Genomic DNA, 22,800 nt, shown 5'->3' with positions numbered 1-22,800 from the left:
TGAGAGCATTAATAGGGTTTTTTAGGAATAAGTGAAGGAGAGGCAAACCAATTGAAAGGCTAATCATAACCCTAAAGGCTTGAAGCAAGTAGTGGGGGACCCAAAATTTTTAACGTGCCCGAAATGTTAAATGTTGTTGTAACAGCTACAAATAGATCCTTAAGTAGGCAATGTCAACTAAGGTTAAGGATACAATAATGTTGTTGTAGCGGCTACAAACAAGTCCTTAAGTAGGTAATGTCAACTAGGGTTGAGGATACAATATAACGTTTGAGGTGGTAGCTTCTATAACCATATTGCTTCGTGTTTATAAAGTAATACCTTTAATATCGGACAAGCACGCTTTATACCAAATACAAATACTTCCATTGACGGCTCTTCCATGTGATCCCCCTCGTCGTATTTTCAAAATTTTGAAAGAGAACGTGCTTTAGCCCTTGAGAACTGTGAACAAGGAGCTGGACGATGTCGATCCTACACGAATAACACGGAAACGAGACCGAAGAAAAGATAATTATACTACAGGCAAAATACTCAGACATGTAAATATTGGTATAGCGTAGGATCCAGACATTTGCAAGGTACAATTGAATTCCAATGCCATATACACTGAAAAGGAAAATTCAATTCAATGGAGTTCAATACCGAAGATTATCAGGAGTGTGACAGAATTGTGAGAAGTATAACAGACAATGAACATCCGGACCAGAAAGTCAGTAATCTTGTTAGGGTTTAAGGTCGAAGGAAAACTCTGGATGTTTAAGGCAATGGAAGCAGTCAAACTGATCCGGGTCTGCCGATCTTTAGCAGTTATCGCTGAGACGAATGGCATCGCTTTGCACCATTCACACGTCCGGGGTTGGAATCCTGCAATTGAGCGTCGTGGCATGCACTCAAGTTCGATAACAGAAGATGGGAGCGTGGTTTATTTGCGGAATGGCGAGAATGGGGCCGAAGTTTATCTTGTTGGAACTTGTCATGTTTCGAAAAAGAGTGCACAGCAGGTTAAACAGGTATTTCAGTGATTATTGTCACTATAGATTTAAATCTGGCATTCAATTCGAGTGGATTTTCTCATTATAGTATCGTAATTTGTATTCGAGGGGTTTTCTGGGTTCCCTATTATGTTTTATATGGACTCTCTGCGTCAAATTAATTTCGTTTATTTATGTGATTGGAAATTGGAAATCCTCCATTTTGTCAACTATAACATCTTTCAACATCAATTCATGACCTCATTGATGATGAACTTTAACCGAGGTAGACTAAGAGAATTTTGGACTGAAGAGGTGGTTCGTTGATAGGCAGAGTCTAGTCACAGCTTATGGGAGACATCTTTTTCAGTTGGGTGTATCTGTCTGTTCACTGCAGAGGTAGTCCGTGGGTAGGCAGAGTCCCGTCCAGCTTATGCGAGACATCCTTTTTCAGCTGGGTGAATCTCAGTCTGTTCATTCGTAACGAGTTCCCCTGCTTTATGAATTCCAGCAGATACGCACTTTTTCTTGGTAGTGTCGGTGTCAGCGTGGTTGGCTGTCCTCACTTACAGGAATTTGATTCCTTATATTTAAATTTCCACGTCTTCCACCTTTTCCCCCCTTGCCCGTGATGCCTATTTGGTTTTCACTCTTTCTAGTTTCAACTTCTCTTCGTCATCTCACCGCTGCTAGTGCCACTTAATTCTCACGATTCTACTATCCATCACAAGACATTGTATCAACCAGATCTATATCTAATTTCTCATTCATTGATATTATTCAATTATATTATTGTTTGTTCTGTATGGATTTAAAGACATTGTTCTTTCACAACTTGTATGAAACCTTTTTTGGATTTGGCATTGGCCACTCATTTTATCAGAGTTTCTTTGATTCAAGGTCTTTGTGTTGTGAAATCAATGCTTATAGGAATTAGGGTTTTATTCCTATTTCTTGATAATTACTTGTGAATTAGGTTGGCTTCTTTTACTTCTTTATTAGTTTGTCTTTCATCAATCAATTACCAATTTATATGTATATGAAGACCACAAGAACAAGAGACACAAGATGTAGGCACTCGGCCAGGGCAAAACTCCTACAAGGGAAAAACCCAGTCCAACTCTTCAACTAGTAGATTCAAATCAAGATGAGACACTTCAAGGCCTCTTAGACCTAGACAAAGACTTCCTCCAACCACCAAGTCAGCCCTTCCCTTCAATAGATGATCCCTGTCAATGTTTCCAAGTGACAACTTCCCAGCAGCAACTTTAGTCTAAAATTTTGGCCCCTAGCAGTAGAACTTCGGCCCCCAACAATAGAATTTCGGACCTGCAGTAGACACAAAATTTGAGCCCCAACAACTGCCCAAAAACTTTGCACGTGTGATAGATAGATAGCCCAGAAACTTAACTTAGGTCTTCCCAACAACTTTCGTCTGTCTCCAACTACTTAGCTCTTTTTTCTGCTTCTCTTCCTTGAAGATCGAACTTGTTGAGTAAGTTGTCCAAATAGGTCGAACTGCCTCTCTATATATAGCCTTTATGCTGGGTCGAATTGCCCTAATGTAGGCTGACTTCATGGGGACAAGGCCGACTTGGTGTGGAGGTGACAAATAACCTTTTTGACTCAAAAATAATTCTTTTTACATGATACAAAAGCCCAAGAAGGGTCTAATAAAAATGACAATGACTCTAATGACTCAAGACAAAACCTAGAAGCCTTCAATGGAGGATTTGACCTAGAAAACATTGACCAAAGCATAAAACTCATACTTTAATAAGTCATTTTCTTTAATAATAAAATCTATTTTTGACAAGTACAATTATGAAGATCGACACTAGTTACATTCTTCAACACTCCCTCTTAACTAGGGAGGTATTCATAATTACATACATATAAGAGTACATGGAAAATCCCAAAATGAAAGGAACTACAAAGAATTCTAACACACTCGGTGCTAAAAATTAGATCGCTGACTAGGGTACTCTAATCGGGTGGGACTAAGGTGGACTCAAGCTTTAGCCACTATAGGTACCATCAGGCTTTTAAGCTCTACCACCAACCCAGGGATCTAGGTGCGTATCCAAGGTCGGAGCTCCATGACCAACGCCACCCTCCCTACTTCGGGATCTAGACATCAACACATAGGTCGGCCAGATGTCCTCCCAAGCATCTTGCCATAAGATGCTTCATCTCTCCTTATAAATTAAATCAGATATATATCTGCCACTCCAAGCATGCTTCAAACGTTCAACCTTTTTACATAGAGATCCTGTACAATCACAACCCCAATCAGTGATAAACCTTCAAGTATATATACAAGTAAACACAAACCTTCGGGGTCCTTAATCATTTTGATGCTACTTATATCATCATCAAGTTATCCAAATACAACTTATTGGAATCTTTCTTCTTCTTTCATATCTTTAATAGCACCAAATATAGCCTCAGTACTTCTCAAGCCTTTGTGAACATCTATCTGTAGTACTTTCATTCTCCGGTTTCATTCTTACTTAAAGGTATTCATTATGATTGTCATAATACGCCCTCCCCCTTAACTGGGGAGATATACCCTTTCTTCTATCCAGGTTCCCTCTTAACATAGGGAGATTGATAGCTTCATAACATCAGAGAAACTTCACCCTTTCAAGGCTTCATTCATGGCATTAAGGTTATCTTGATCATCATCATTCTCATAGCTTCCTACATCATGCTCATCATCATCTTCAATTACGAACATCTCCAACATCTTGAAGATTATGTACCTGCAAAACTTTAATAGCAAGTACAACCAAATACAAATATATAGAAGCATGAAGTTAACTATATCTAAATCATGTCATTATAATGGAAGCATCAAAATATCAAATTCATAATCAGTAGCAGACAGATCCTTTTACATGCTAGACTTCAACTTCTTGCTAGGGTTTTGTCATAAACCCTAGATTCCATCTTCGAGACACAAAGCCTTAGATATCAACATTTCAACCAATAACAATTATACATCTAAGGTTTCAACAATATGCTTTTAGAATTACATGAACTCTACTAGGGTTTGTTCCAAACCCTAGATTTGTTTTTTTCCCCTTGGAAAAATCGTAATTTTCATTAATATTAAGGAAAATTACATGTTGTAGATGCTATGTGCATATGCAGTTTTAAAAGGCTGTAAGCCTGTCAAAATATAAAAGCAGATATATATATGTTCTCCACGCAGGGAGACATTTCCTTAGATATGTATTGTTTAGTTCTCAAAATTTAAATTACTCTACACAGAGAGTATTTTCTGTAACATGAAGCTGTAGATATATAAGCAAAATAAATATAAACAGGAAAAAAGTCGCATATCATATGATATCAGGCTCCTGGTGAGCCTGTGCAGCATGGTCCATATAAGGGCGGTGGTAATACTGGTAGTGCTCCCCATCTCTTTGTTCCTGTATCATCCAGATGTCGCGTGGCCGGATCGCTGCCTCTTTGGAAAGTTGGTCAGTGAGTGAGTTTCGTTCCCTGTAGATATGACGACATGCAAAATTGTCAAAAGATGATATATATCTATGAACCTCATCCAAAATGTGTCGCAGAGTGTAAGCATGACATGTTGATGTTTTGTTTATCCAGTTGCAAACAATTTTTGAGTCACCAAACACTTGTAGATTCCTGCAGTTTTTTTCAATAGCAAAATGAATGAGATGTTTGGCTGTGATGAGTTCTGCATAGTTGTTTGTGCCTCCTCCAAGTCCCATTTGTATGTGATAGTAATGGGAGTCAGTTAAGTAAAGTACAACACCCCCCCACATCCTGCCTCTTGCGCTGATCCGTCAAAATAAGCCCAAGGTTGGGAGTGATCAATGGTTTTAGGAATGATATGTCTGGGTGGTGTGTTATCATCATCTTCAGGTATATTACTGTAGTCGGCTAGGATTCGGGCTGAGATGGAGGGCCAGTGAGGGGCGATATCTAGAAAGATGATGCGGTTCCTGGCAATCCAAATTTCCCAGCTAATGAGGAGGGGGAGGTTCCTTGCTTTCGGCGGGGATGCTGTTGTCCACCAATTGGCCCAAACCTCCCTGATAGCTTGACCTCTCCATGAGTTAGGTGTAGGGGTATGTGAGAGCGTAGTATTCCAGAGGTCAATAGTGATGGGGCAAGTGAGAAATAGGTGATCCACTGTTTCTGAACTGTCTTTGCATAGGCAGCACCAAAAGGGCCCATGTTGACCTCTCTTGATCAGGTTGTCTCCAGTCGGGGTTTTGTTTTTCAGAATTGACCACATGAGCAGTCTTGTTCTAGGGGGGGCTTTGAGCTTCCACATACCTTTCCACCATGTATCAATATGTTGTGGTCTATGTCTATTGGCAAGGTGAAGATATCCCTCTTTGGGAGAGTACTGACCATTTTTTGCAATTGCCCATATAATCTCATCCTCCCCTTCCAAGATTCGGATATGAGATTCAGTTAGAGCCGCTGTGTATGCCGTCCAGAGATGGTGCCATTGATGTGGTAAGTGCAGGCTGTGGGTAGATTTCCAAGCTTGGTGTAGGAAGGTAGATCTCTCCTGGTCAGCAATGTGACTGATGTGGGTGATGCCAAACTCTTTGAGGTGCTGTATTAGTCCTTCTGGTAATAAATGTGCATTCCCACATCCTATCCAAGGGTCAAGGCCGATACGAACAGATGTCCCATCATGAATTCTCCAGGTAAGCCCGTCACGGATCAGTGACAATGATTTCAGTACCGCTTTCCAAATGTTCGAGATCCCTATTTTGTTCCAGCTTGTCTGTCTCAGCCAATCCATCGACCTTAATGGATCAATGTATTTTGAGGAGGCTACTTTGGTCCAGAGACTGCTAGAAGTGATTAATTGCCATCCTAGCTTGGCCGCTAGTGCTGTGGAGAAATCTTCCAGTTTTTTAATGCCCCAGCCTCCCCATTTCTTTGGTATGGACAGCAGATCCCATTTTGCCCATGCAAAAATCCTCCCTGTTTGTTTGCCTTTCCAAAGGAATCTGCAGCAGAGATTTTGTATTCTTGTAAGGATGCCCCTTGGGATCCAAGCTAGTGACATCCAGTATACCGGGGTGGCCTCAAGAATTTGATAAGCACTAGTCTTCCGGCTCTGGAGAGATACTTGTGATACCATATATTAAGTCTCCTTTCTAGTTTAGAGATCAACCATGTCCAATCAACTATTTTGTAGCCGAGCGGCTTCAGCCTGTATCCCAGGTACCAGAGGCCTTCTTCCAGCTGTAACAGGGTGAAAGGAAACCTTTGTAGTGCGAACTGGATCTCATGTGGGGAGCAGTCAGATACAATAATGGTGGATTTTGAGTTATTAATAGTCATGCCAGTTGCAGTTTGGAATAGGTTGATAGAGTGTTGTATAGTAGTCAGATCTCCTAATCCCCCATTGAGGAAGATTAACACATCGTCCACAAAGAGGTGTGTTATCGTGCATCTGTCCGTGATCCTAATTCCCGTGAGCCTGCCTCTGAGGTGCATATCCTTAATTAGTTTGCTGAGCCCTTCCATAACCAGTAGGAAGAGTAGGGGTGATAAGGGACATCCTTGCCTGAGTCCTCTTTCAGAGTGAAAGAAAGGAGAAGCAACACCATTTATCAGGACACTAAAGGATATATTAGTGATGCAGCACATTATCCATTTTATAACTCCCACAGGAAATCCTAAATGTGTTAGGAGCATTCTGATATATAACCAGCTTACCCGATCAAATGCCTTAGATAGATCAGCTTTGAGAATCATACCTTTGATCTTCTTTGTCTGTATTGAGTGCAATACTTCCTGGGCCGTTCCTATAGCTTCATGTATCTGTCGATCTTGCAGGAAGGCAAATTGTTCTGAGGAGATGTGGGTGGAAAGAATGGGACGGAGGCGATTTGCAATGATTTTGGAGATGATTTTGTATATGCAGTTGCACAGGGATATGGGCCGGAAATCATTGAAAGTTAACGGATTGTCTGATTTGGGGATGAGGGCGATGAAAGGCTGTTCCTATAGCTTCATGTATCTGTCGATCTTGCAGGAAGGCAAATTGTTCTGAGGAGATGTGGGTGGAAATAATGGGACGGAGGCGATTTGCAATGATTTTGGAGATGATTTTGTATATGCAGTTGCACAGGGATATGGGCCGGAAATCATTGAAAGTTAACGGATTGTCTGATTTGGGGATGAGGGCGATGAAAGTGGAATTGATGGCCCCATGCATTCGCCCAGATATCCTGCATTCCTCGATGACCTTGAGTAAATCTTCTCCTAGGATATCAAAAAAAGCCAAATAAAACTCCACCGACCAGCCATCTGGACCGGGGCTCTTGTCTCTCTTAAACCATTTCAGGGTGGCCTCCAGTTCCCCAAGAGTGACTTCTCTATTCAGATCCATAGCATCCTCCTAATTGACGAACTGAGGGAAAAGTTGTGCTACTCTTATGACCTCTGCTAGGGTGGCATTGGGAGGAGCCTGATAGACCTGTTTGAAATGTGAGGTGGCGAGAGTGGCCAAATGAGGGAAGGTGTCCACCACAATACCCTGCTCATTTGTCAGTTTCCAGATAGTGTTGATTGCCTTTCTTCCATTTGCAAATTTATGGAAGAATTTTGAGTTGTCATCTCCCTCCTTCAGCCATATTGCTCTGCTTCTCAATCTCCAAGTTTCCTCCCTTTCTTTAAGGATGTTTCCCCTCTTGGTTATTAAGGCGGTGAGCTCATCCCTATGATCATTTGATGGGAAGAGTCCCCCACTTTCATCCTCCATATCAGCAATTTCTAATTCAATGTCTCTTAGATTTTGTTCTTCTTGTATCCTCTTGTTATGAGCCCAAATCTTTGATAGCTTCTTCAGTTCTTTTAGGTTGTCGACGAAACCATCAGTGATGTTCCTTCCGTCAGCAGGTGGGTGGGCCTTCCAAAAGTCTGTGACAAGGCGGATATAGGAATTATCCTTCAACCAGGTGGAGTTGAATTTGAAGGGGGCTCGTGGTTTACTTATATCTCCCCGAATATCAAGGTATATCGGCAAGTGGTCTGATAATCCTCCCGAGCCAACCCACTGGCGGTATGTATATCCTCTCTCCAGGAATCGCTCCTTGATGAGGAAGCGATCGAGCCTTCTGGCAAGACTATTCTCCCCACATCTTCTATTCCTCCAAGTCGGGACTAACTTTGCAGAGGGGATGTCGATGAAACTGTGGGTTTCTAGGAGGTGTTCGAAGAAGGCTGATAGAGGATCGACTTGGGCATGGTGCCCCCATGACTCAGAAAAACCAAGAGAGAAGTTAAGGTCTCCACCCAGAATGATATTATCTGGTTGCAGGATATTGGATGTCAGAAGATGCTCCCAGAAGTCCTCCCGATGGTGGCAGGGCCCGTAGACATTTATCAGTCTGATATCAGTTCCCAGTTCAGTAGAGAAGGTATCCGCCCCTATAAATCCAATGCCACCCCAGGTGCTGATCAACTTTATCGAGCGTGGATTATATCCTAGGGCAATGCCACCAGAGTGACCATTTACATCTATGGCTTGAAAATGCCATCCGGGAAGCATGGATTCCAGGAGAGGGGAAATAGCATCGGCAACACCCAGGGTTTCTTGTAGGAAGACTATATCGGTCGGCTCAGTCTGGAGGAGCCTTCGCAGTGCTAGTTTTTTCTCGGGACTAGCAATCCCTCTGCAATTGAAAGAGAGGACCTTCATGGTGGAGACGACTCCAGGGGATTCTGTGCTCTAAGGACCCTGTCAAGAGTAAGTTGTCTCCCCGTGGCAATCTCCATCCCTGCCTGCTGTTTAGCTTTTGACAGGGAGGATGGTCTACCTCAAGGGAGTTTCGAAGAGGTGGGGGAAGGTACTAGTCCAATGCCTATAGCATTTGGTGCCCGGAACCAAGAATGTGAGCGAAGGTGGTATCGATGGGGGATGGGATCAATTCCAGGTTTCAAATCAGATGGCACCTCCTCTGGAAAAGAAGGGGGGTACATGATATAGTAGGCAGAGGGGGAATCAGGGGACATTCAAGGTGATTGGGGTGGGATTGCAAGGTAACAGGGCTCTGCTGTGGTCCCATAGCTTTATCATTATATGCCAAAGAAATAGTAAATGTTGCAGAGCAAGGATCAGAATTTGACATACCCGAAGATAGCGCGGCTCCAGCGGCCGCCTTAGACCTGGTCAGTGGAGGTGAAGGAGGCCGGAGAGGTGTTTTCCCGCGCTTCTTCGGTGTTGTCGAGACCAGCCTGGATCCAGCTGCTTCAGTGTCTATATGCTCTGCCTCCTCCGAGTGATCCGCCTATGTCTGAGCTTTCATTGTGGGAGATGACTTCCCTGTGTTCCCAGTCTTCGATTTCCCTAGAAGAGGGCAATCTTTGTAGAGGTGACCAACTCTGTGGCATCGTCTGCACCGAAAGGGGACCCCCTCGTAGTCAAGGATCTGGGTACGATTGTAATTCCTCCAACGCAGGGTGACTTGCTCCTGCAGCCCTCCTCTAATGTCTAAATGTACCAGGATCTGTGCATAAGCCATAACCCCAGTGGAGAGGTATGATCTATCATAATCTAAGAAGGTGCCCAGGGAGTTCCCAATTCTCCTGAAGATGTCCTTAGTCCAGAAATGGAGCGGCAGACCAGGGAGACGAACCCAAATTGGCCCAGCCCCAAGCTGTTCTCTGTCTGGGTCAAAAAGCGGACTCCACCTCCTTAGCAATACCGGGGCCTGCTCAATATGCCAGAAGGAGGACAATACCCAATTTGTATGTTCTGCTCGCGCAAAACGCAGAGCAAACCAGCCATGGACAAAGGTCTGTATGAAAGGCAGATCAGCCAGATGTTGGCCCCATATTTCCGCGACCCATTGCTTTAGTCTTGCCGCAGAGTAATTCTGTCCCCTAACTCTGCCCACCAGGACTGTCGCAGCCATGTCCATGGTATCTTGCCACTGGAAGTCCTCCTCCCAGTCAATGAAAACCTCTTGCGCCTTGGGTTTAACACACCTTAACCTCTTTCCAGGTCTCGGCTCCGCGGCTTCTGCGCACCCTTGAGCTCCGTCGAAATTAGGGTTAGCAGGATTAGGGTTAGGGTTTGGGGGAGTTAGGTCAGGGCCAGTAGGGAAGGCGTCCGGGAGAGGGGGGACGTTCGTGTAGCAGCCAGAGGGGGGAATAGGAGTTGAGGTCGAGATGATGGGAGTTAGAAGGGGCAGAGACACTCCCTGGTGAGACTGTGAGGGGTAATGCGAGGTGGCAGAGGGTTGGAGGGATGAGAGTCCGGAAGAACCAGCCGCTGGATCAGGGCCTGTGTTCCTGGCTGCGAAATGTTGGGAGATCGGCATCAGGGGAGGAACGTCGGAGGGCGGCCAAGAGGACGACACTTCAGGCAGATCGATGACCGCACTGGATGGACCCGTGAGCGGTGGAAGCGGAGCAATGACTTCAGTTAATTCTCTGCTGAAAGGGAAGAAAACCTCAGAGCTGGTGTGCCTGCCGAAAATGGATATACCTTCGAGGGGGTCCTCAGAGTAGTCTATTAGGTCGGTCTCCATTGTTGCCCCGGGGGTTACGCCAGCTGCCACCATTTTCTGGAGTAACCATCACAGGAGGGGACCAACAGCTGCGAATATCTGATAAACGGTAGGGTTTCAGTCACGGTCGCGGGGAGTAAGGAAGGCGCGTATTGAATGGGAGGAGTGTAATGGAGTGGAGCCAAGCGCCTGCTGGGAACAGGCCTAGTCTAGCGAAGGCGTGTACCAGCTGTACTGCAGAGGCCCTACCTCGTGTCAGGTTGCGGTCGTGCTAGGGTTCCCGTCCACGACTCCATCCTCTAAAGAGATATCAATTCTGGTTAATGATGTATTAACCCATCAAACAATCCCCACTCCTCCATTCCAAGCCCTAGATTTTTAGCATCAAAGCTAAATCATATCAATAATAAAAAACAATATCATCATTCCTTAGAATATCAATCTCTATTAGGGTTTTGACATAAACCCTAAATTTCACACACTGAAACATGACTATCAACAATCAAGTTAGCATACTCGCATATACATATCTAGGATGTATTTCACATTAATATCTACTAGGTAAATCCAAGACACAAACATCAATACATCAAAGTAAGATATACAACAATTTTGACTAGGCTAGGATTTCGATCAAACAAATGAACATACATCTAGGGCTTCATTCCTAGGATCTTACTATTACAAGGGTTTTGTTCATAAACCCTAATCCATCAAACCCTAAAGATCTAGGGTTTCATTTAGACAAACCCTAACTTATCAAAACCTTAAAGATCTATGGTTTTGGTTTGGACAATAACAACAAATCCCTAAAGGACTAGGATTTTTTTCTAAAATAATATCAAAACCCTAAACACCAAAATAATACGATTTCTAGACTTTTATCAACAACCCCTGAGTAGACTAGGGTTTCATTATTTAACTTTGATAGACCCTTAGCAGGCTAGGGTTTTATAGTGAACCCTAGAGGTTAGGGTTTCACAAGATTGATCAAATGATAGTATAACGAGGGTAGATTTAATCTAATGATTAATCACCCTAACAAGAATCTTTAAGATTCAAAATCCTAAACATAATGATGTTAGTAATGTAAAGCAAATTTCAAAAGAGAATGAACATACCTTTTTCTATGAAGAGAACCTTGTAAAAAAACTTGTAGTTTAAGACATACCTTGAATTGTTCTTTAACAAACCTTGTAGGACATCAATTCTTGAAAGGATTCCTTTGCAACAAAACTTCTTCCATGCTTCAAGTCTATCCTTTGAAGTCTCCTCCATAACCTTTGTGTATTCTGCAATCTTTCCTACCAAGGAAAATACAAAGAAAAGGTTATTAGCATATAATACAAACAAATCTTGATATGAGAGGGAAACCAAACATAAAAGAGGAAACAAAGAACAAGATACTTATCTTTTGGTAAAATGGTGGAGGTTCCCTCCTAATGTAGGCCTTATATATTCTTCAATGGTTCTATTCTTCCTTTTTGCAACTTCATTTTGCTCAGGGTTGTAGGGAACAATGAGCTCCCTCTTAATACTTGCCTCTTTATAATATGTAATCAACTCTTTTGAATTGTATTCCCCTCCATTGTCGGATCTCAAAGTCCTTATCTTTTTTTTTGGTTAAGGTTTCCACTTCAGATTTGAATTCCTTGAACTTTTCAAATACTTCGTCCTTTGTCTTGAGAAGATAGAGCCATGTGTTGAGAATTTAATAGGGCAGTAAGTATGTTAATTCTCTTAATTTGATCACTGTTTATGTTACCCTTTTACTTATTAGCTTTGTTCCTTATTATTACAGTGTGCGATACATCAAACAACTACCAAAAAAATAAGAATAGTGACAGAGTGTATAGGCTGCAAGCCAGGGCCAAAACCCCTCCTCTTGAGGGGAAAACCCGTAAATCTCTTCTCTTCTTATAGATTCTTCAATTGATGAATACCATGACCTAGTGACTTAGACAAATACCTTCCAAGATCAAGAGCAACTCGACGTCCTGTTGTAGTGATTTCGACCTCCTACTGTAGATCCGAAATTTTGTCTCACGACAACTGCTGCAATTGTTGCTGCTCCTTCTAGAGACTTCGATCTCCCTCAAATGGTCTTCTCTTCTTCTTCGCTTGCCTTCCCTTGAGACTTAAGGCTAGTGAGGTTCCCTAAGTGACCTTCGTTTGCCTTTCCTTCTCTCTTTTCTTCAAGATCGAACTAGAGATAGACCCAACACAGAAATCCTAACTTCGACTTCACAAGAGAGATAGATCTAGCCCAAGCACTTCGACTTCTTCGACTTTCTCTTCTTCGTACCCTCTTCTTCGACTTCTTTATTCTTCTTCTTCGCATAGAGAATGAGATAAGTGAGTGTGTCTAATGGAGAACGAGTTCCTCTCTATATGTAGGCTATTTGAGGGGTGGACGTGGCTCTTCATGTAGGCCGACTTGATCTTGGAGGTATTTCGACACTTTAAAGACAAAATAATTTTTTCTTTACAAGATACAATGTGCCCATAGGGTCTTCAATACATGATAATGACTCTTAAACTTAGGACAAACCCTAGAAGCACTCAATGGGTGCTTGACCTATAAAATAAAAGAACTTGAGTATGAAACCCATGCTCCAATAATAATAATTTCTTTTTCATTTTAATATTTACAAGAGTACATTTCATACTTATGAAGACCGAACCTAGTTACACATTTTTCAACACTCCCTTTTAATTAGGGAGGTATTCATAAGAGGTACATGGTCATTCTCAATCTGAAGAGATCTCATAAAAAGAGTCGGATACTTGAGTTGGATCTTCAGACAAACGTATACAACTGGTGTTATCACAAAGTATCACTGTAGGGTTCATCGGTCCTTCAAACAGGTCAGATAGCAGCTTCCTCAACCAGACTGCTTCTCTCCTTACTTTATAGGCTACAACGTATTCACCTTCAACACTACTCAAAGCAACTGTGTCTTGCTTTCTGCTCATCCATGAGACCATGGAGGATCCCAAACTGAAACATCCTCCCGTAGTGCTCCTTCCATCTTGCTCACTACCTCCCCAATCGAAATCTGTATATCTAATTAGTTGGACATCATTTCTTCGGTCATACTTCAGACAATAGTGGATGGTTCCTTGCAAATATCTCAGAATATGTTTCGTTGCTACCCAATGATCATGCTTCGGCTCTACTTGGAACTGATTGAGAATATTTACTGCAAAGCATATGTCTGGTTGAGTATTCACCAAGTACATTAGTGAGCCAATGAGTTGCCTATACTGGGAAAAGATCCACAGGGCTAGATTCAGAACTTCTTAATCTCTTCAAATTTGTAATCATCGTAGTAGTAATAGGCTTGCAGTCCATCATGTCAAATCTTTTCAGTATCTTGAACACGCGCTTTCCTTGACCCAAATAAAATTCATTAGGTCCTTGCCAGACTTCTAGTCCCAAGTAGTAATGCATCAACCCAAGATCCTTCATGTCAAATTCTGCTGCTAGTTGCTTCTTACATTCTTCAATTCGACCTTCTACACCTGTCAAGAGAAGATCATCTACATACAAAAGAATGATTACAGGTTCACCATCTACAACCTTGATGTAAAGGTTTGAATCAACAGAGCTTTTTGTGAAGCCTATCCTTTGAAGGTATGCATCCATCCTAGCATACCATGCCCTTGGTGCTTGTTTGAGGCCATATAGTGCCTTCTTTAGCCTGCACACATATGCCTTTCTATCTTTGACTTCGAATCCCAAGGGTTGCTCTATGTAGACTTCTTCATCTATTGTGCCATTTAGAAACGCAGTCTTCACATCCATTTGGTGGATGTTCCATCCCATCGATGCTGCCAGAGAGACTAATGATCGAATTGTTGTATATCTTGCTGTTGGAGCAAATGTCTCTTCATAGTCGATGCCTTCAAGTTGAGAGAATCCTCTGGCCACAAATCTTGCTTTATACTTATCTATGCTTCCATCGGCTGCATGTTTGATCTTATAGATCCACTTGGAAGTAACTACAAATTTGTCTTCAGGCCTAAGTACGATCTCCCAGACTCCATTCTTCATTATAGATTGATATTCTTCGTTCATGGCATCCTTCCATTCTCGATTATTTACAACCTCTTCAAAGGAGGATGGTTCTGCTTCTATTAGTTTTGTCATGTATGCAACATATCCATAATATCTCTTGGGTTTCTTGCTTTCTCTAAATGAGCCTGCTGCTCCATGACCTTCTGCATCAAGTAGTGTAGATTTCAACCAATTAGGTCTTTTCCTTGTTTCAGGGATGACCACAGGTTGAATAGGTTCACAGGGACCTTCTTCTTCATGGTGTGATTCTTCTTTTCCTTGGTCAACTTCCTCCTCAAATATCAGAAGTTCTTCATCATCAGAGTCTATAGAAAGTTCCTTTGATCTCTTGAATGCTATGCTTTCATCAATTATGACATCACAACTGAATTCTATGTGATGTCCATCTCTCATGTAGATCCTATACGCTTTTGATGAATTGTTATACCCAACAAATGTTCCCTACATGCCAGAAGGATCCAACTTCTTTCTTTTGTCCTTTGGTATATGAATATATACAGGACACCCAAGGATACAGAGATGATCTACAGATGGCTTCTTTCCAGTGAACACTTCTTCCGGAGTTTTGTTGTCTAGAGATCTGTGAGGACTTCGATTCGGGATGTAGACCACTGTCTTGGTGGTTTCTCCCCACAGAAACTTAGGTAGATCCTGATCGTGTAACATTGCTTTCACACTCTCTTCAATGGATCTATTATTTCTTTTTGCAACTCCATTTTGTTTGGGATCATGTGGGACTGTCAACTCCTCCTTAATCCCAAACTCCTTACAGAATGCTATAATCTCTTTGGATGTATATTCTTCTCCATTATCAAATCTTAGTATCTTGATTCTTCTTTCTGTAAGGTTCTCCACTTTAGCTTTGAATTCTTGAAATTTTGTAAATACTTCGTCCTTGGTTTTCATTAAGTAAACCCAGGTATTTCTTGAATGATCATCTATAAATGTGACATAATATAGATGCCCTCCAAGTGATTTAGGAGTCATAGGACCACATACATCAGAGTGAATGGGATCCAAGATTTCTTTTGACTGTGAAGCACTGTGTCCAAATGGTCTCTTGGTATTCTTACCTAATGCACATCCCTTACAGACACCTTCATGATCCACCTTCAGATTTGGAATTCCATCTCTATGGAACTCAGGGTTAGAATGATTTTGAAATGTAGATGACCAAATTTTCGATGCCAAAGTTCACATGGGCTAATTTCAATGTGAACTAGGGCTTGGGCCATAGGAGATATCAATATGTAGAGTCTTCCTTCTCGAATGCCTATAAGTTTGGTTTGATCTATCCTTGAGTCTTTTCCCCAAACAATGACCTTTCCATTTATGAAGGCTATTCTATCACCATCTTGAAATAGAAAGTAAATTTTTGTGCAAACCTGGAACAAAGAGAATGTTGTTGAGGTGGATGTTGCTTCTGTTTTCTAGCTTTATGGAGGTTGATCCAATACCTTTCACGGGATAGCTCTTGTTGTCTCCAAGTTCCACTGAATAAGCGGACTTTCCTTTTGATAAGGTCTTCAATCTATTGGAATGGCCAGTCATGTGCCTTGATGCACCACTGTCAATTACCCAAATGTCTTCATCTTGAAATGTGCTAGAGAGAGCCGAGAAGAGACCTTCATCCCTTTCTTTGATTGATACCTTCTTTGTAGAGAATAATAAATTCCATGCTTCCTTAATACCTTTCTTGAGATGGCTTGCAATCTTCTTGATGAACTTCTTCATTGCAGAGGAGATCTCCATGATGCCCTTAGCAAACCTTAGCTCTGATACCATGTTGAGAATTTAATAGGGCAGTAAGTATGTTAATTCTCTTAACTTGATAACTGTTTGTGTTACCTTTTTACTTATTAGCTTTGTTCTTATTATTACAGTGTGCAATACATCAAACAACTACCAAAACTATAAGAACAGTGACACAGTGTATAGGCTGCAAGACAGGGCCAAAACCCCTCCTCTTGAGGGGAAAACCCGTAAATCTCTTCTTTTCTTATAGATTCTTCAATTGACGAATACCATGACCTAGTGACTTAGACAAATACCCTCCAAGATCAAGAGCAACTCGGCTTCCTGCTGTAGTGACTTCGACCTCCTACTGTAGATCCGAAATTCTGTCTCACGACAACTGTTGCAACTGTTGTTGCTCCTTCTAAAGACTTTGATCTCCCTCAAATGGCCTTCTCTTCTTCTTTGCTTGCCTTCCCTTGAGACTTAGGGCTAGTGAGGTGCCCTAAGTGACCTTCGCTTCCCTTTCCTTCTCTCTTTTCTTCAAGATCGAACTAGAGATAGACCCAACGCAGAAATCCTAACTTCGACTTCACAAGAGAGATAGATCTAGCCCAAGCACTTCAACTTCTTCGACTTTCTCTTCTTCGTACCCTCTTATTCAACTTCTTTCTTCTTCTTCTTCGCATAGAGAATGAGATGAGCGAGTGTGTCTAATGGAGTACAAGTTCCTCTATATATATAGGCTCTTTGAGGGGTGGGCGTGGCTCTTCATGTGGGCCGATTTGACAGATCCTTAGGCCGACTTGATCTTGGAGGTATTTCGACACTTTAAAGACAAAATAATTTTTTCTTTACAAGATACAATGTGCCCATAGGGTCTTCAGTACATGACAATGACTCTTAAACCTAAGACAAATCCTAGAAGCACTCAATGGGTGCTTGACCTATAAAATAAAAGAACTCGAGCATGAAACTTATGCTCCAATAATACTAATTTATTTTTCATTTTATTATTTACAAGAGTACATTTCATACTTATGAAGACCGAACCTAGTTACACATTTTTCAACACCATGATCATCAATGAAGGTCACATAGTAAAGATGGCCTCCAAGATATTTATTAGACATTGGCCCACACACATCGGAATGAATGAGGTCTAGTAACTCCTTAGACCTTGTATCACTGCTTGTAAAAGGTTTCCTAGTATTCTTTCCCAAAGCACATCCCTTGCATACTCCTTCATGATCTCCCTTGATGTTGGGGATTCCCTTTACCATTTGACTAAGAGAGGGTATTATCTTGTAATGAATATGCCCATATCTTCTATGCCAAAGTTCGATAGGGTTGATCTCCATGTGAACTAGGGCTTGAGGAGATGGTGTTATAACTCTATATAGTCTTCCTTCACGAACTCCAATAACCTTTGCCTTTTCAATACTTGAATCCTTTCCCCAAACCAAAACTTTACCATCTACAAAGGCAACCCTATCTCCTTTATCTTCTAAACAAGAAATGGAAAGTAAATTCTTTTTCAAACTTGGGACATAGAGTATGTTGTTGAGGTGTAGCTTTGCTCCACTTTCTAGCTTCAATGATGTAGATCCAAGGCCCTTGATTGCATAACTGTTGTTGTCTCCTAGCTCCACTGCATGAGATGATGGTTCCCTTGATAGAGTATGAAGTTGTCCACTTTCTCCCGTCATATGTCTTGATGCTCCACTATCAATGATCCATGCATTGTCATCATCAAGAGTACTTGTAAGTGCAGCCAAGAATCCTTCACTCTTGACTCTCCTAGATAGATTGTAGATGATTCTTCCAATCCGGCTTCCTGCAACTTTCATGATATTGAGACCCATCTCCAAATAACTTGCCATAGAGGAAGTAACTTTTTCTTACAATACTACTTTTCCCTTCTTCAAGTGATTGCCAACAAAGTGATCTTCAACCTTCTTTCACCTTAGCTCTGATACCATGTTGAGAAATCAATGCTTATAGGAATTAGGGTTTGATTCGTCTTTCTTGATAATTACTTGTGAATTATGTTGGCTTCTTTTACTTCTTTATTAGTTTGTTTTTCATCAAGCAATAACCAATTTATATGTATATGAAGAGCACAAGAACAAGAGACACAAGATGTAGGCGCTTAGCCAGGGAAAAACCCCTACAAGGGGAAAACCTAGTCTAACTCTTCCACTAGTAGATTCAAATCAAGTCGAGACACTCCAAGACCTCTTAGACCAAGACAAAGACCTCCTCCAACCACCAAGTCAACCCTTCCCTTCAATAGATGATCCCTGTCAAAGTCTCCAAGTGACAGCTTCCCAGCAGCAACTTTAGTACAGAATTTCTGTCCCCAATAGCAGAACTTCGGCCCCCAGCAATAGAATTTCGGACCTGCAGTAGACACAAAATTTCAGCCCCAACAATTGCCCAAAAACTTCGCACGTGTGAGAGATAGATAACCCAAAACTCGAATTAGGTCTTCCCAACAACTTTCATCTTTCTCCAGCTACTTTGCTCTTTTTTCTGCTTCTCTTCCTTGAAGATCAAACTTGTTGAGCGAGTTGTCCAAATAGGTCGAACTGCGTCTCTATATATAGCCTTTCTATTGGGTCAAATTGCTCTAATGTAGGCCGACTTCATGGGGATAGGGCCGAATTTGTGTGGAGGTGACAAATAACATTTTTGACTCAAAAATAATTCTTTTTACATAATACAAAAGCTCAAGAAGGATTTAATAAAAATGACGATGACTCTAATGACTCAAGACAACCTAGAAGCCTTCAATGGGGGCTTTGACCTAGAAAATATTAACCCAAGCATGAAACCCATGCTTTAATAAGTCATTTTCTCTAATAATAAAATTTATTTTTGACAAGTACAATTATGAAGACCAACACTAGTTACATTCTTCAACACTTTGACCATAACTGACCTTTGGCCATGTAAAATGTAGAATCTTGTTGAAGAAAGATTCCTCTGCTGCTAAGGGGAATCATATTGTTATTTAAACAAAAGGAAAAAACTATTATAGAAAACAGGAGCATCTTTAGAGGTCACCATACTTGTGACAACCAAGGCTTTTGGGAGTGGGAGCAAGAAGATCAATTTTTCAAAAGGCTTTCGAAAGTGGAGCATTTGTTATATAATAGATATTCTAATATATTTTGATGCGTGCACACAAACACATATATATATTCAAAACAAACATGTAGAACGCTGAATCAGCTTCAAAAAACATGAAAACATAGATTTAACTATTGGATTAATGACGATTATTAAAACATCTATCATTTAGTACAAATATAACATTATTTATCTAGTAGTTATTGTTGATTTTCTAGTGCTATTTAGACAATCACAATTTTCTGCAACTGATAATTACTTCCGATGATATATGATATTACTTCATCACATTTCTGACTATCATTAAGCAATTACACCTCAGAAAATTCAATAGTAAATGCAATAGAAATAGTAAAGATCATAGTAGAATAGCCATGCACAGTGGACACCAAAATTTTGCCCTAGGAAACTCAAACTTGGGAGAAAACCCAACAATCTTTTCTAGGAGAAATTGTTCAATTCACCAAAGTACAATCTGATATTTTTCAAGTCAAACTTGGTCAACCTAGACCAAAAAAACAGCGTAGGTCAAAGCTGGTCAAACAAGATGAAATTCAGCCTCCTGCAACTGCCCAGAAAAGTCGGTCAAGCTCAGTGAAATAGGCTGATATTTGGCCTCTTGTAGCTACCCAGAAAACTTAGTCAACCTCAGTCAAACAAACCGAAATTTTGCCTCTTGCAACTACCCAAAAACTCAGTCAACTTGCCAAAAAACTTGGTCAAACTCTACCCAAAAAAAGACTTAGTCAACTTGGTGAAACTAAAAAATATTCGTCTTTATCTCACATGTGTGAAGAAAAGAACAATAAATGTGATGATCCAAATTGTCCAATTGTGGGAGGTCGAATTGGTATATATAATGTTCGTGAGGTGCCCAAAGGGCACGTCTCCTTGTGTTGGGTTGACTTGTACTTTGGGGCCGACTTGAGCATATTTAATTTTCCCTCTTTTGATTGAGCCGACTTGTGTAGCTAGGGAATTCCTCCCGCAGCTATCCAAAAATCAACACTGACTCTTAGATAGGGAGGTATTCACCTTGAATTCCTCAGATGTACACTTTGCTCAAAAAGTTTTCCATCCCAAGAAAAGATTGAATGAGGCTGCTATGTTAATGTATCCATCCACTTCATGTTCTATTTTAGAACCATGTGGAAAGCATCCTGTGTAACGAACAAAGTTCGTTTACTCAGAGGAATGCTCTAATACCAATGTAATGAACAAAGTTTGTTTACTCAGAGAAATGCTCTGATTCCAATGTAACGAACACAATTCGTACTTTAAGTTAAATACTCCAGAAGGCTTGGAGTATGAAGATCTCCATTGAAGATACAAGAATATATATTAAAATGTATGAATGAGAATATGATGTTACAAATGAGAGTGAGGGCCTACCTATATACCCTAGGCAGGTGTCCCTTTATGAATGGTCATGTCCTTAGGGACATACCTCTTCATTAACTAATTACTAATTAATCATTATTTATGATGTGTTATTATTATTTATATTTACATTATATATATATATATATATTTTATTCATAACATTGCCTTCCTCAAAAAGCTTTGTCCTCAAAGCTTGCTGATGAAAATGCTTTATCTCTTTTTATGTTTTTATCTTCTCGTCTCGGAATTGTCGTCTTCGTTGATACAAGTTGATATGATCCTCTGAGTGATAAACAAAACTATCGTACTGAGAAAGGATCTGACCATCCTAAATCAATCTTTTGCAAAATCCTGTGGTTATTGGATACTTCACGTGAACTTTTACCATAAGACTGGATTCCACTGACATTAGTAGTCTTCGGAACAAAAGTTTGTTGTTTTTGATCCGAGTGATACAGATATGCAAATTGATTGAGTTGTCCGCTCTTGTGATTCAGATGTCGATAGGGAGTTCTTGTGGTTTGATTTTTGCTTATCTTGTGTGTGACAACTTCTTGGTTTACTTCAAATACTGATGTTGTTGAGTTGGTTACATAATCTTCATTTGGATTTTTCACCATTTGAACTGCAACATCTGAATATATTTTTCCTTCAACTGGTTTATGCTCTTTTTTAGTTGTGATATTGACTGGATCAGTATTCGTTCCCTTATCTTCAATTTGGACGGTTACATCTAACGACTTCGATACATCTTTCATGATGAGTTCTTCTAATTTATTTTTCAATGATTGCTTATCATTTTTAAGTTTCTTAATTTGAGTGAGTAATTTCTCGCTATGGTCCTTAAGACGAGTAATTTCTTCGTTTTTTGTCAGTGGTGATTTTGTCAACTTCCCTTTGCATATTTTGTATTGCTTTTTTACTTTTTTGAAGAATTACTTTTGAGATTTCTTGTATGTCTTCTGGCGTCATTGAATTTGGCTTCAAAGTAACGTCTTGCAGTGTTATTTTTTTCTTTTGTGGGAAAATGTTGAAAACTTCTTTTTCGTATTTAGGATAAAGGACCCCAGAGTTTCCATCTAGGGTGAGCCCAAAACAATGTCACTATTGTCAAAAAATAAGGTTTTCACGGTGAATTGCGAGATAAAAGTATAATACCCAATACTTAGTTGTAGATTGCTTATGTCGTATTGTTTGTCATTTTTGTCAACAAAATTCTTTTCAATTATATTCGATTTAGGAATCACTAACTAGTTAGCACATTTAGTACTAACATAATTACTATCTTCAGTAGCACTCATAGAGATTATAATACCTCTTCTTGCGAGTGATCTTGTTGTCACTCACTGCTTTATAAAGTTATCAGTCGCCCAAAGTGCAGAAAAACAATCAAGTTTGAAGCCATTTCCTAAGCCACTGAAGCTCTCAAAGTTGAATAGGACCCTCTCCACTGCAGAGTGCTCGTGATAAGCTTTCCAACAATATATAGAAGTCCAAAAATGGACTTTTGGATCAGAAGTTAGAGTAGTTTGAAGATGGGGATTCTGTTGCCTTGAAATGAAAGAGGAGCACATTGGAGGGTGTTAAAATTGGCAACTAGGGCCAAACTCCATGTGGGTCATTTTATTTATGGCAGCTGATATTTTTCTTGGATTCCTCTCGTTAAGAGGTGTAGGATTGATCTAAAGATCATCCGATTTCGACATGTATTCATGGAGATATGAATTTGTTTATGTTATTTGACAATTTGTCAAGGTTGGCCAGCAACCAAATTACCCCACTCAACCTCAACGTTGCACTATAAATATAGGTGGCCTTCAAGCCATTTTACACTCACTTCACTCATGATCTCTCTCCACTCGTTTTGGGTTTTGGTGGCAAGAGAGGTCATGATGATGAAGCCCTAGATGCAGGAGGAAAGGAGACTAAGGGAGATGACCTAGCTGCAGATTAAAGGAGGCCCTAATTC

General features: G+C 40.7%; 1 protein-coding gene across 3 annotated transcripts in view; it reads left to right on the top strand.

Annotated features, from left to right (window-relative positions):
• The first annotated feature begins 317 nt into the window (after positions 1-317).
• The window catches only part of LOC149244843 (uncharacterized), a 496,877-nt gene continuing 474,394 nt past the window's right edge, over positions 318-22,800 (top strand). Inside the window, exon 1 of one of the 3 annotated variants that reach the window (XM_089455502.1) lies at positions 318-1,013. In XM_089455502.1, the coding sequence (XP_089311628.1) occupies positions 693-1,013 (321 nt within the window). In that variant the 5' untranslated portion in view covers positions 318-692. The remainder of the gene's footprint in view (positions 1,014-22,800) is intronic. The other 2 variants (XM_089455501.1, XM_089455500.1) reach the window with 2 other exon arrangements.

This window comes from Pinus tabuliformis, chromosome 7 (genome assembly GCF_031772625.1).
Source record: "Pinus tabuliformis cultivar Carrire ecotype Pingquan chromosome 7, CPIR1, whole genome shotgun sequence".
In the NCBI taxonomy this organism is placed as follows: domain Eukaryota; kingdom Viridiplantae; phylum Streptophyta; class Pinopsida; order Pinales; family Pinaceae; genus Pinus; species Pinus tabuliformis.
The sequence above is the reverse complement of the archived record's forward strand: the minus strand, read 5'-3'. Positions and strand labels throughout refer to the sequence as shown.